The 13,714-nt window shown below is 37.9% G+C and overlaps 3 protein-coding genes across 5 annotated transcripts; all 3 read left to right on the forward strand.

The window, feature by feature from the left end:
• Window positions 1–228: 228 nt before the first annotated feature.
• LOC127949738 (dual specificity protein phosphatase 16) lies at window positions 229–4,022 on the forward strand. The gene is made up of 5 exons (XM_052547248.1): window positions 229–1,368; window positions 1,553–1,694; window positions 1,876–2,035; window positions 2,287–2,410; window positions 2,531–4,022. The coding sequence occupies exons 2-5, from the start codon at window positions 1,602–1,604 to the stop codon at window positions 3,606–3,608; spliced, it is 1,455 nt and encodes a 484-aa protein (XP_052403208.1). The 5' UTR covers window positions 229–1,368; window positions 1,553–1,601; the 3' UTR covers window positions 3,609–4,022.
• Window positions 4,023–5,436: 1,414 nt separating this feature from the next.
• LOC127950188 (ras-related protein R-Ras) lies at window positions 5,437–9,659 on the forward strand. 2 transcript variants are annotated; one of them, XM_052547292.1, is made up of 7 exons: window positions 5,437–5,775; window positions 6,052–6,145; window positions 6,357–6,444; window positions 6,724–6,826; window positions 7,634–7,742; window positions 7,831–7,949; window positions 8,030–9,659. In XM_052547292.1, the coding sequence occupies exons 2-7, from the start codon at window positions 6,062–6,064 to the stop codon at window positions 8,115–8,117; spliced, it is 591 nt and encodes a 196-aa protein (XP_052403252.1). In that variant the 5' UTR covers window positions 5,437–5,775; window positions 6,052–6,061; the 3' UTR covers window positions 8,118–9,659. The 2 variants fall into 2 exon arrangements, with proteins under 2 accessions (XP_052403252.1, XP_052403251.1); XM_052547291.1 differs by having other exon boundaries at window positions 5,437–5,744.
• Window positions 9,660–10,064: 405 nt separating this feature from the next.
• On the forward strand, window positions 10,065–13,315 carry LOC127950162 (transmembrane gamma-carboxyglutamic acid protein 2). 2 transcript variants are annotated; one of them, XM_052547290.1, is made up of 7 exons: window positions 10,065–10,524; window positions 11,321–11,410; window positions 11,683–11,846; window positions 11,951–11,984; window positions 12,495–12,624; window positions 12,703–12,843; window positions 12,963–13,315. In XM_052547290.1, exons 2-7 carry the CDS (start codon window positions 11,326–11,328, stop codon window positions 13,003–13,005), a joined length of 597 nt encoding a protein of 198 aa, XP_052403250.1. In that variant the 5' UTR covers window positions 10,065–10,524; window positions 11,321–11,325; the 3' UTR covers window positions 13,006–13,315. The 2 variants fall into 2 exon arrangements, with proteins under 2 accessions (XP_052403250.1, XP_052403247.1); XM_052547287.1 differs by lacking the exon at window positions 10,065–10,524 and adding an exon at window positions 10,536–10,848.
• Window positions 13,316–13,714: the final 399 nt, after the last annotated feature.

A 13,714-nucleotide genomic window follows, 5' to 3' on the forward strand; every position in this document is an offset into this window, starting at 1 on the left:
TGGTCTTTAACATTGAGCACAACACTGTACAGGCCGACTAAATCTTGACGATGTAAAGTGCACCATAACAAAGGTTTAACAATGTAACACAACTGTAATATAAAAACAAGTTAAGTGTTTTCCAAACTTGACCCTATGTCTTTCTGATTGGAAAGTAATCACAATTATTTTATGTGGACAGCCATAGTTTATATATATATATTTCTTTTATGGTTTTCACGTCTGACAGGACTGATGGGTTGAAAAAAAAATGCAGTGTCAACTAAATAGAAAATAAATATTTTCTACGTTTTATTTATTTCACAGAATAAATCATATTTCTGGACACACTAAATATTGCAGTTTATAATGTGAAAAAAAAAGTAATATCAAGTTCATGATTAGGTGGACCTGTATGTTTAGTGAAAATTATTAATCTACCCAGAAAATATTTTGCAGGGTTTTGCAGACAATATCGTTGCAATGTTCAATGTTTCCATCATTGTTCATTCTTTGGTTAAATAGAAAATGCAAGTCACCATTTTGTAACCCGGGGTGCTGTAGCATCATGCATATATATGGTTTAATTAACATAAATCGAATCAAGTCTGTTGCAATTGAATTTGTGTTTTGCAGCTGTTGTAGCGCGAGAAATAAAATTAATTTCGTGATACAATGATAAAAACACGACATCATTGAAACAGAAATATAATGTCTACAGTGCATCGCGTAAGGTTTAATATAGTAGAGTTAGGGTTAGAATGATATCGATAGGTAAATGTGGATAAGTGAACTATGCGCTCTGAATAATATATTTTTCTTACGAGATATATACACTGCTCGCATGGGAGTTTGCACACAAGTTGGCTTACAAAAGCATCTAGAAGGACAGAAGAGGCTCGTTTGAGGCACTCGATTTGCAAATGAAAGCGGCGTGTTTGTCTGAAAAGCTACAGAGAGTAAAACACGATTCATCACAATAAAAATGCCGAGGTCTTCAGGGCAAATTGATGATGGCTAACAAACAGAGCGTGCCCGCGCGCGCGTAAGAGAGTAACCCTGCGCGCCGATTGGCTGGAAATGACATCACATAGAATTGTACTATTCTTAGCTTCTGGAAACTGGATGACCTCATCTTTTTCCTCCCTCGCGCAGGTATAGACATACAACAACAAATAATGTTTGAGGCGCAGACAGAGCGGAGAGGAGCACAGGAACACAACTACCGAGAAGAGAGATAAAGGATATCTTTATTATCAAGCAGATACATATACTTCATGCTTTCTCCTCTTTGTGCTATTTACAACGTTCCTCCACTAGCTTCGTTGGACTTTTTCAACATTTTTTTGATTTCATACGCACTCTGCTGATCTGTAGCGGACTGGACTGGTGAGTACAAGCTTTTAATTTGTTGTCAATAAGCCTAACTATATTATTACCATTGTTAAATGCAATTCATTAAAACTTTCAATAATTTTAGGGATACCATTTGGCCTGCTTTTAGGATTCTATATGTTTTTGTTCATTGCGTCATAGACCAGGCAGTAATTTTCAGTGGATTTTCCCCCCATAGGTTTCGGGATATATAAAAGAAAAATATATATTTGAAAACAAATCAAGAGATGGTGTACTACAGGGACAGTCAGTCCGAGCGGCCACCGTTGTCGCGTATTCTGCCGCATCTGTACCTTGGTGCAGAGACTGACGTAACGCAGGTATATTTACAAATTCACTACTTATTTATCATTTTGCATAATCTTCCCTAATCCATATTAAAATTACATCTGCTACATAGTTTATTTGCATAAACATTTGCTACAATAGTTTGCTCTCGCCAATGTTTTGCAGGGCATTTAAGTCACTTTCTCACCTTTCACCCGCTATTCGTACCCACAGGATGGTTTGTCCGACCGAGGCATCTCGTACGTACTGAGTGTGAGCCGATGTTGCCCACAGCCTTCATTTCTACCCCAGTCCCAGTACCTCCGTATCCCAATAGACGACTCCCTGCGGGATGACCTGCTTCCTTGGATTCCTCAGGCGTTGCACTTCATTGGTGAGGGCCCCAGAATCCCACTGCTTACATCAGCCTGCATTTGCATCCCAACTGCATTACATCATTAATACAACCATGGATGCATAGAACTATGACTCTGTAAACAGATGTGTTTTCTGTCTAAAAAACATAATTTGAGGCTAATTAAAATTATGCATCTGGTAGAAAGTCCTCAGTATACACTCTAAGTTTTAAAATATGTCTCAATGTATATTCAATAATTTTTTTTGAATTGAAACAAACTGTTTCAGATGGGGCCATGTCACGTGGCTGCTCAGTCCTGGTCCACTGTGCTGCAGGAATCTCTCGGTCTCCAGCACTTGCTGTGGCCTATGTCATGTATAACCTGAAAATGGATCTGGATCATGCATACAGGTAATGTACATATGTTGTTTTGTTTTAATATTATGCCGTTTTCTATGAAAAAAAGAGTTGAATATGAGTTATGCAGATAATTTAAATAAGTTAATTATCACTATCTGATCATTTCTCTAGGTTTGTGAAAGAACGCAGACCTACAATTTCACCCAACTTTAACTTCTTGGGGCAGCTGCAGCTCTTCCAGGGGACGCTGTCTTTAAAGAATAATAACACTAACCTTCACATTCAGCAGTCAGTCAAACCTTTGGATAACTGCCTACAGCCCACCAATGAAAAAAACAACAGCAGTTCCACAGTGGCACTGTTAACTAACCTGAACCTTCACAACAACATGGACAACAACTGTATTATTAACGGATGTCCTGAGGATTCCAAAGCAAACTCGCACTGTGAGAACAAGAACAACCAAATGGAAACTATTCAGAGCCAAGGCCAATGCTATGAGGTGATGAAGCCAGAGTTTACATTATCTCTTTCAGACAAGCTCGGAGCGCTCACTCTCCGCACAAATCCTGTAGAGGCACAAAGATCAGTCAACGTCACATCTCAGACACCGCAGGATGAACCAAAGTCCAACCTACCCAAGCCTACTTACCTTCAGATTCCGTCTCTACATGAGAAACGCAAAAGCCTCACTCTTTCCCTATCACCAGTGAATGCAGTTACTCAGACTCACCAGAAGGGGTCATCAGTGCACAGTTGTCATCTGAGACAGGGCAGTTCCACAGTTGACCAGACGGGGGCGTTAGATGACCTCGGCAGAGTCCTTTTGGAGCCGTCAGCATCAGAAACCAGAACAGAACCAAAAGAGGCAAACGGTTTTATCATTGAGGAAGCTTCAGCTAGACTCAGCATCTCAAAATCACAAAGAAGAAAGAGTAAACTAAACAGCAGTAACCCCAGAGCAAATGCGGAACTACAAAAAACAAACCAACTGAACCATTCAAGCACAAGATCAAAGAGGCAGACCCGGGGACCGTGTGGTATCACAACCTCCCCGGAGGAGCATTTAGAGAAGGAGGTTATTGGTGGTGTAGAAGCAGTGGAGGGTATGGTTGGAGACCGGAGCCCCTTGTCTCCAGTAAGTCTAACAGTCAACAAAATATTGGACTGGGGCGAACGCATGCTGCTTGGGGTCCTACTTGGTTCACGTGTTAAACTGGGACAGGCTGCTTTGCCATACAGATGTTGAAGAGAGACTGGCTGTATGGACTGCGCTATTTAAAAATACAGGTGTAAACAAGGACTTTGCACTGTATCTCCCTAATGATCTGAAGGAACTTAAATGAGGAAAACAACACTATGGATAAAAAAAGCATATGTATGATTGTGTGAATTCACTAATTTATTTATTTTATGAAATTGCATGTTCCTCCAAGACTATTTTGACAGACTCCCGTCATCTGATGGACTGATGATATGTGAATAAATGACTGAACGTTTGCAAGAACACGTGCGATTTGTTTTATTATAATGCACAGCCTGTCTGTGACTTTATTTATTGAAATACACTGATAATTGTTATTTATAAAGGGGTATTTTGCAGTTGTAATTTTAACTCTATAGCTTGTATTGAATCCAGTGTTCATTAAAGACAATTATTTTATTCTGTCTCATTGTCTCTTTCATTTTAGTGTTAACTTTAGCAACTATTTGCTGAATTTTATTATGAAATGTTATTAAAAAACACAATTTTGATGTGGATTTGAATGCCATTTGATCAATATTGGAATAGTTCACACAAAAATAAAACTTTGTTGAAAATTTACATCAGGCCATCCTAGATGTGGATGAGTTTGTTTCTTCAGTGGAAAAGATTTGGAGAAATTTAGCATTACATCACTTGCTCACCAATGGATCGTCTGCAGCGAATGGGCCCGCAAGCAATCCACACAACTCCTGTAAATCAGTTCAAATCTTGTAAAGTGGAAACCTGTGTGGTTGCCTTAAGTGCTTGATCTGTGCATATTTTTCCCCTGATTCTGAAGAGACATTGTTTTTATTGGAGAAAACAGTATTATGGTTAGAAGTCTCTTATTTTAGCTGGAGCAGCAGTTTTAAGTTAATTTATTACAAACAAGCAGCTTTTTACTCCATAAGACATTCATTGATGGACTGGAGTCATGTGGATTACTTGTGGATTATTGTGATGTTTGTTACTTTGTTACTTATTATTGTTTGTAAGTTAAGTTTAAAAATAGTTAAGAAGAAACAAACTTATCTACATCTCGGATGGTCTGAGAGTACATTTTCAGCTAATTTTCATTTTTGGGTAAACCGTTCCTTTCAGAAAACATTTATGAATAAATATACTACTAATGATACATTAAGTTTTTTTATTATTATTATTATTATATGTTTGTGTTGTCTTGTTTTGGAAATTTACTGCAATGAAGAGAATTAATGTTTCCTCAAAAATGTTGGAAAGGCAGACATTAACTGGTGGGTGTCTCTAAAAAATTTTTTACTTCTGGAAAGTTTTCGTTTAAAACAAGCCAAGTGATCCAGCATCCATCCATTATACATATATATATTTTTTTTATTATTATTGTTATTATATTAATGTTATTATTATTGCCAAAGTATCACAACAACAACAAAAAATGTTATATATACTGAAAGAAGTTAAGCAAGAACTAGGAAGGAAAAACACCCATTATAAAATAAATAATCATACAAAACATTTCATCTGGACAAACGTCTTATTTACAATGCCGAAATTTTGGCCACAGAAAAAAAGAACAATTAAATGCTGAAGTAACGCTCTATGTAAACATCTACTTTAACGCCGACAAACCAGGCCCTTGCCCAAATATGGGAAAGACTACGCTCGAATTATACATTTATCATATAGCCTGCCTCCTGCGGAAATGCAAGCGTAGTAACAGCAGAATCGTTCATCGAATCCTGCGCATCAGCCAATTAGAGCTCGCCGAGGCTCACCGATAACGAAATCATGTTTTCGATGAGAAAAACAACGACGAAAGCCACGCCCATTTCAGGCATACGTATGATACACGCTCAGAAACGAAAAAAAGTTGCCCCTGGTCATGAAAAAAGCCATCGGAAGCACGAGAGAGTCCAGAAATCACCAAGAAAAATCCAGAGGGCGGACACTCCTTTAAGCCGGGAATTCGCTTTTTATCTCCCTAAGAAAGATGGTTGTAACGCTTGTACAAAGGGAGAATTTGTAGGCTAAATCTTGCGGTTATAGCCTATTAAAGTTGTCAGGGTATTCTCGGCTTGGCAGTGGACTAAGTTGTCCAACTTTCGAGTCGCTAACTTGCCACCAGAAGGCTAATTTACTCAAGGCGGCTGCGGAAGAAAGGTAATCGGCGATCAGTGCCCAGACCAGCACGGTATTTGTCTTATTTCCTCTCTAGCGTTATCAATCTGCAAATGCTATTGTTCTGTACAGATTTAACCACGGAGATTGGATTATGATACTCGTCCAAAATCTGTAACATTGTAGCCTACTGTAGAGGTTTATCAACGATGCCAGGCCTTGAACGGTCTCATATCTTTATGCTCGATGGGGCCACATTATTCCATTTAAAACCATTTTAGTAGAATAAGAAAACATGATTATTATTTAATGTATTTATCTTCTATAACCTAATGTTTCATATTGGCAGGAATAGGAAGATGTCAAATGAAGAAAGATATAAATTGGTGGTCGTGGGCGGTGGAGGTGTGGGGAAAAGCGCCCTTACCATTCAGTTCATTCAGGCAAGTGCATTTTTGAGGACTTCTTATCAAATAAGTATGTATTTATGGCGTAATGTTGGGGAAATGCGTTGCACTAAGTATTTCTGTGGGTGTGTTGTAAGAGCTGTGCTAAGTTCACAGTACAGTGGGCTCTCCTCTGCATGTTCCTTCATGTTAAAGCCCTCGTTGAGGAGCTGCTGAACAACCAAAATGTTTTCTGTTTTGTTCACAGTCGTACTTTGTGTCTGACTATGACCCAACCATTGAAGATTCATACACTAAAATCTGTACCGTGGATGGAAAGGAGACACGATTAGACAGTAAGTCAGACTCTATGTGTTTTTTATATAGGAAGGAATGAGTGTTAAAAAGCTCCACAGGTTCCCTCAGAAGGGAGATTTTGGTCAGAGTTGCATCAGTATGATTCATTGCTGACTATGGGTTCCTGCCCAGGTTTTGTTTTGACTTGCTGTCAGTAAGACATCATGCCAGATGTGCTTAAGGCAAGGTTTAAAGATACATTTGTTTGTGTGGAAGAGCTCATCTTGCACACTCCCCTCTATTAATTTGTGTTAATGTGTCGTTCACCTGTTGATTAGTCCTCGACACAGCAGGACAAGAAGAGTTTGGAGCGATGAGAGAGCAGTACATGCGCTCCGGAGAGGGTTTCTTACTGGTGTTCGCTCTTAATGACAGTGGCAGGTAGGTGTTTTCCAGAGTGTGTTTGTGTCTGTGTGTGCAAGAGGAAGGGGAATAGATAGTTCTTAACCTTTGTGTGTGACGAGAACAGAGATTTTGTATGCGGCTGTGTGTGTTTTAAAAAGAAAACCACAGAATGTGTTTGTGTTGAGAATAAGAGCACAGACTATGAGTGCTCATGTTATCAGTGTAAATGTAGAGGTTTCTTACAGATTTGAATAAGACTATATTTTCAAGATTTTCTATGCAAATATTTGTACATTTGTAAACTGCAATCAATTACTCTGCCTCTGGAATTGAGATTTTTAATATAGTGTCTTTTTGTTTGTTTTTTCAGTGAAATTCTTTGTTTTCAGTTTAGATTTTGTTCGTTTTCGGTTTCATTCTTCGGTTAAATGTTTTGTCGTTGTATTTTTGTGTGTGTGTTTGTATTTTAGGACCAAAATAATGTTAAAAATATATAATAAATGCTGTTAAAATTCTTAGCACAGTCTAGTGGCATTTTTATGTTTAATTAAAATGTTTTAGATATAGCATGTTATGAGACCTTAAACTGGAACTGATTTGTTTAAATTTAATTTGACATTTGTTTTAGTTTAACATTTTTGAGTCATCAAAAGTTTTTTTTTTCATTATCTAGGAATTTTTATTTCAGTTCATGAAAATATTTCAGTATTTCATGTCATTTTTCTTTGCAGTTATAACACTCATAAAAGAGATTTTTAATATTTGTCTATTGCAAATTCCTGACATTCTGTGAACTATTATTTTTGCAAAAACTTTCTAATGAACACTTTCTATCCGTTTCAGTTATGACGAAATTCTGAAATTTCACACCCAGATACTGCGGGTGAAGGATCGAGATGATTTTCCTATGGTTCTTGTTGGCAACAAATCAGATCTTGACCAGCAGAGAGCGGTAAAGATTTCATGTTACACAAATGATTGAAGTTTTTAAGAAAACCCTAAATAGGCTGCCAATTCATAAGAACGTGTTGTTGAAATAGATCTCAAAAGATGAGGCCATGACTTTTGCCCGAGAAAACCGGATCCACTATATGGAATCATCAGCTAAGAACCGCCACAATGTGGATGAAGCCTTCATGGAGGTTGTGCGAGCAATAAGGTATTTGGAATAGAGGTGCACTCTTATGAGATTGACAATGAAGTGCATTGTGATAAACGTGCATTACCGTCTGTCTTCAGGAAGTTCCAGGAGACAGAGAGCCCACCGCTCCCCGCTAATCACGGGGGGAAGCAGAAGAGTGGTGGCTGTCCCTGCACCCTGCTCTGACTGCCCCTCTGCACTGTTGCCTAGGAGACTGAAGCCCTCACTCTCACGCCTGGTGCCTTATGTGTCTACACGGAGTGTGTGTGTCTGAGTCTGTGTGTGTGTTTGGCACTGTATGCATCAGTGTTTTATTGGCTTTTACAGTATGTATGAATTGGTTTTCAAGAAGAAACTAGACCGTAAAATAAGAGTGAACCGTGAATCTGTTGGAAAAATGGAGTTCTTGTTTCATCCACGTTTTATTTAGTGCCTTGTAAAATCATGCTCTTGTTGTTAGATTCAAGCACAGTGTTTGTTTATATCCGACCACAGGTCACAGACTGATTGTGTGCCACAAAAGAGATTTTTTTTTATTCACCACTGAGGTGGTGAACAGTAGCAACAATGCATTTTTAAACAACCACATCAAAGATAGGCTGTGCTGACATAGCTTCTGATTGTTCTTATGTCATCTTGTGTCATATATTGGGTTACTGACTCAAAAAGATAAGTCAGACAGTGTTTTATCAGCCAAGAGCCTGTCTTTTCTTGGGAGATTCATTTAGTCAGTGAAACTGCACTGAAATGGCTGCTCTAATCTATACCTTGCTTTCCCATCAGTGGCAAAAAATATATTCAGCCAGCTTGTTTTAATTTATCTCTCCTGAAAAAGCAATGTGGAATAACTTTAATAACTGAGTATTGTTAGTGTATACGGTAGTGTCGAAACGGTGGGTCCAGTATCTGAAATGCTAGTATTCATACAAACCAAAGGCTATAATGTACATGTTTGCACACCTAGCTTTGTCATCGTGAATAGTTTTCTAATGTAGTTTAACACTAAAATGGACAGATTGTGTGGTTTTATTGTGGAATTTCATTTTGATCTGCTTCTTTTTCATTCTGATTTGATGTTTTTTTAAAGGTACTTGTATTTGTGCGTATATGCAGAATAAGGCAGTCTGTCTCCAGGTTCACATGCATGTATTGTATGTGACAAGCTTGTGATTTTTTGCACCTTCATTCGTAGACCGTGATGAAAAAGGAGGAATTGCCAAATAAATGTACTAACAAAGCATGGTATTAATCTGTTGTAAGGGACTGAGTCACTCTGTAAATTGGTAGAAAGGCCTAGTTCAGGGTGAGGAAAAAAGCAAGACTAGGTGCTGTTCCTTTTCAGAGTATAGCCGTTCTTATGGTATACACCCGTCTCTCGAGGGAGTGGCTACTCAGTTTTTAATCAAGGGACATTCAATTTTTTTCCCCAAAACTGTCAAATTCTGTTGTAGATCAGGTTTGTCAGATGCAAATAAGAACAAATCACTATTTTATTTGCATTGTTAACCGAATTACACAATATGGTAACAGGATGATTCTCATTCATATTGCAATATAATTTCATGTCTTAAGTCTTGATTATTTCAGTTTGTTTTTTTAATTTAAGCTATGTTTTTGTTGGCTCTGTTGAAATATCAGACACCATTAATCTTCCAGTTTTGTATCTAAATCTAACAATATTCTTTTGTACACAATTAAAATGCATCTATAAACCGTTTCATGTAAGAATTTATGGATGACTGATTTATTGGTGAGTGAAACATTTTTTAAGTTTTCAAAACGGTTTTCACACATAACTGTTGTTGGATTTGACATCAGATGCTGATGAATGAGGAATTAATTATTAAAGTAAAAACATTTAATTATGACCTTTATTCATTACTAATGAATAAAGTATAAATAAATGAATGCTTTGTATTATTTCCTGCTGACTGTTTAGCTTCATATAAACTGTATTCATCTCTGTTTGTGATCAACACTATTCTATTCAAGTTTCAACTGCCTAGTTTCTAGTTTCAGTAATGAACACACACTCTATTGGCCCATAACAATCAGATAAGCGAAGTACCCTGCGCAGTGCTAGCTGTTAAATGTCTGTGGTGGTGAGAGAAAAGTGTAATCGCTGGGAGGGAATCAAACCGCGAGGCGAGAGTATGAATTCATAAAGACACAGCAGCATGGCGTCGTTTTCTCAGATAGAATCCGAGTCTAGTCGTAACGTTCAGAATGCATGTTTTAAAGCGATCATATTAGACAAATATCACGTCTATAGGACTGACTTTAGTAACTTAATTAAAAGCTGTTGTCACGTCGGCTGCGAAAATTGGTCCATTCATAACTATCTTTAAAAAGGAAGTCTGGTCCAATCAAGGTTCAATGGCCTGTTGAAACCGGAAGCTGTTGACGGGGGCGTTGTTTGTTTGTTAGTTTTAAATGACAGATGATGAATGACATTTTTGAACATTAAACTGCGATATATATATAGAGAGAGAGAGAGAGAGAGAGAGAGCACTAAGAGTCTAAGACTTACTAATACTAATGTTTAGTTTTCGTAATGGAAGCGATTAGCACCTTTGTTTACTGAGATGTTCAGGTACGTGAAGTCACCGAAACTCCGTCACATCCCCCTGCCGCTCCTACAAATGCTCGCGGCTGTCATTTATGTTGTCAAACTGGTATGTCTCGTACGCGATGAGTTATAATGCAGCTGAGAACGAGAACACAGTCGATTTTATGGAAGAATTTCAATTAAAAGCATCGAATATGTGAATACCTTGTATTCGTACTTTAAAAAAACATTTAAAAAAAAAACCTATAGCCATAATAATTTACAGCACCAAGGCAGGAAATCCCAGGAGTAATCTGAAAGTATTTTTCATCCAAAGTTTCCTTGTACGGAACATAAAAGAGTGTCAAGGTAAGCAGGCGGTGACCCGTGTTATTTTTATTTAGACTCAGGTGCAATAGTTTTGCTTTCTTTCTGGCTGTCTTGGGTTTTGTGGTACAGCTTGTTTTCAAAATGAATGGGAAGATATTAACTTTTACTCTACTTAATTAAAAATAAAAAATAAGTATGTAGTCATCCCCTCGTGTTGCTGCCACTATTTTGTCAATGCGTGTTTGATTTAAGTTGAAGTGTTGAAAATAAGATATTAAACTGATATTTTATGTAGCCTATATGTAGGCCTTTATCTGTTTTTATTAATACATAAAAATGTATGTTTGCTTCTGGTTAAGTGCAATGACCGATAGAGGACGACATTGTAAAAGCCTTTCCCTTCTGATTCTGGAGAACATTTTTGTGACAATTTTCAGAGTTATATACTTCCTCTATGTGGATTTTATATAGCCTATTAATATGGTAATATTCTTAATATTGTTTTGAACAGGTACAATGCTAGGGTTTCCAGCGACAGGTTTCAGTTTGCTTTTCCTGCTGCATCTTGTTTGGGGCAGAGTGATCTACAATGCAAATGATGGTAATAATGAAAAGCTGAACACATTTTAATAGCCACTGTTTAAAAATGTTGGGGTTTATATTTTATTGTTGCTAATAAGTTTAATATCATGGTGTGTTTTTTTGATTGGTCTACCTATGCACCTCATTATGCTCAAGTCAAAGACTTAGACCTTTGCACATTACCCAGTCACTTTTATTGGCCTTTAGGTGTATTGTAAAAAGACATGATTAAATGCATGTTTGTGGTGTTTAGCTGATTTTCATTAGGATTCATATTCTTGTGTTCCTTAGTGTTTCTAGAAGAGAAGTCGGCAGATTCGTTTCTCTCCCGTAACCTGTTGTATAACAGTTGGGATTTTGAGCTAGTAGTGCCTGCCAATCTAGAGAGAGAATGTATTGAGGAGATATGCTCATATGAAGAGGCCAGAGAGGTGTTTGAAGATGACAAAAAGACGGTGAGAAAAAGATAGTATACAAGAAAATGTGAACACAACAGAAGCATTTTATATGTATATGTATTTGATGCTATTTATTTAGCTATTTATTTTGTTTCTAACAGGCTACTTTTTGGAAAACATATCTCAGCAGTCACGGTAAGGTTGTTCTTATTCATTAGGTCTCATTTTTTATTTTGTAGATAAAGTTGAAGATATTGGACTTCAAACAATTGGATTAAATGTATCAAATAAAACTAACAGCTTAATGCTTCATAGCACTGAAGCAAGCAGCCTTAACTCTTAAAAATAACGGTTCTTTATTTGCATCTATGGCTCCATGAAGAAACTTTAACATCCATGGAAACTTTCCATTCCACAATAGGTTCTTTATAATGGAAAAATGTTCTTTTAGATTTTTAAAATCTTTTAAGAACTGTTCACAGAAATGTTTTCTTGGGAATTAAAATGGTGGTTCTATGGCCAACCTGTGTTTTTAAGAGTGCTGCCTAGCTTGTATCATGGTATAAGCAAGTGCAATCTACAGATCTACTTAGTGGCTAGTATTTTTAATATTTTATCCAAAAAGGAAAATGGGATCAATGAATATTCCTTTAAAATGTGTATTTGTTGAGAATGATGAACTGATTGTTTCTTTCTTTTCTACAGAATCTTCGCCCAGAGTGGATGTGTCTGGTTTGGTAGCTGGCATTGTGGCTATTGTAATAGTAGGGATTATAGCCACTGTGTTGGGCATTTATTGCTACAAGAACAGAGGCAAAAATCCTAGAGGGGGCAGGTAAGATCATGTCATAATGATCACAGCAACATGCCTTTACTCAGCAAAATCACACTAAAGGATTCTGTATCTTCACAGCGTTCCTGTGCAGATAGGTGTGGATGGGCAGCCACTACCTGAATCTGTGCCCTTGTCGATCATGGCTCCAGGTCTCCCCTCGTACAATGAGGCTCTGGCCCACGGTGGGCAGCATGATGCACCTCCACCGCCGTACTCTGGGTAAGAGCTCTGAACGGCTTGTTTGTATATCTTCTACAAAAGCGATGTGGCTGCTGTTAAATTCTTTTGCGCTGCATGTTCGAAATGAGTTTTAAAATATGCATCTTTGCTCTTTACAGGGGAAGTGCATCGGCCCCACCTCAAACTCCAGATGAGGAATGACAGTCATGATGTTGTTGGTTTTTTAAATGGGGGGGGGGGGGGGCGATACATGGATTTACTGGTGAAAAAGTGTAGCTTGAGTCACTAAGTGGGGTATTTATTACACTTAGGCTACATGTTCCGCAGTTAACCCTATTTTATTCTTTAGAATTATTTTGCTACTATCATCAGGAACAAAGTTTCAGGGTGAAATGTGAATACTGTCAAGATTTTCTCAGGTCAGGCTTGTTATTGTTTTTTTTAAAGAGTTTTATGAAATGTAGTGCAATTTTCATTATTGATTAAAAATAAAACGTATACAAAACTTGAATTGGCTCATTCGACTGTGTGAAGCAACAGCGCGCGTGAAGCTTAAATCGATTCCAGTATTTGCCATTAGTCGCTGTTGTCATCATCGCCTCTGTCTTTGACAGTGTCCGTGCGCACTGACACACAGACCGTACTGGAGAGAGCGTCCGATACTCAGCAGTGCCTCTGTGCCGTAACAAGGCGGCAGTACGCACGAGACTTCCAGACAGACTGCGTATGTGTGAGAGTGTGACAAGCGAGAGGGGGAGGCCTGTGGTGTGTGTGTTGTGTGCGCGCGCGGGCCTGTTAGTCCACTCATAAAAATGGCGTCTTCTTGGCTGAATACCTGAAAATAGCATTTTTTAACCCGGGCACTGTAGCCTTTATGTGAGGCAGTGAAGCATTACATTAGCCCCTTGTA

The sequence above is a fragment of the Carassius gibelio genome, chromosome A3 (genome assembly GCF_023724105.1).
Source record: "Carassius gibelio isolate Cgi1373 ecotype wild population from Czech Republic chromosome A3, carGib1.2-hapl.c, whole genome shotgun sequence".
Lineage (NCBI taxonomy): Eukaryota > Metazoa > Chordata > Actinopteri > Cypriniformes > Cyprinidae > Carassius > Carassius gibelio.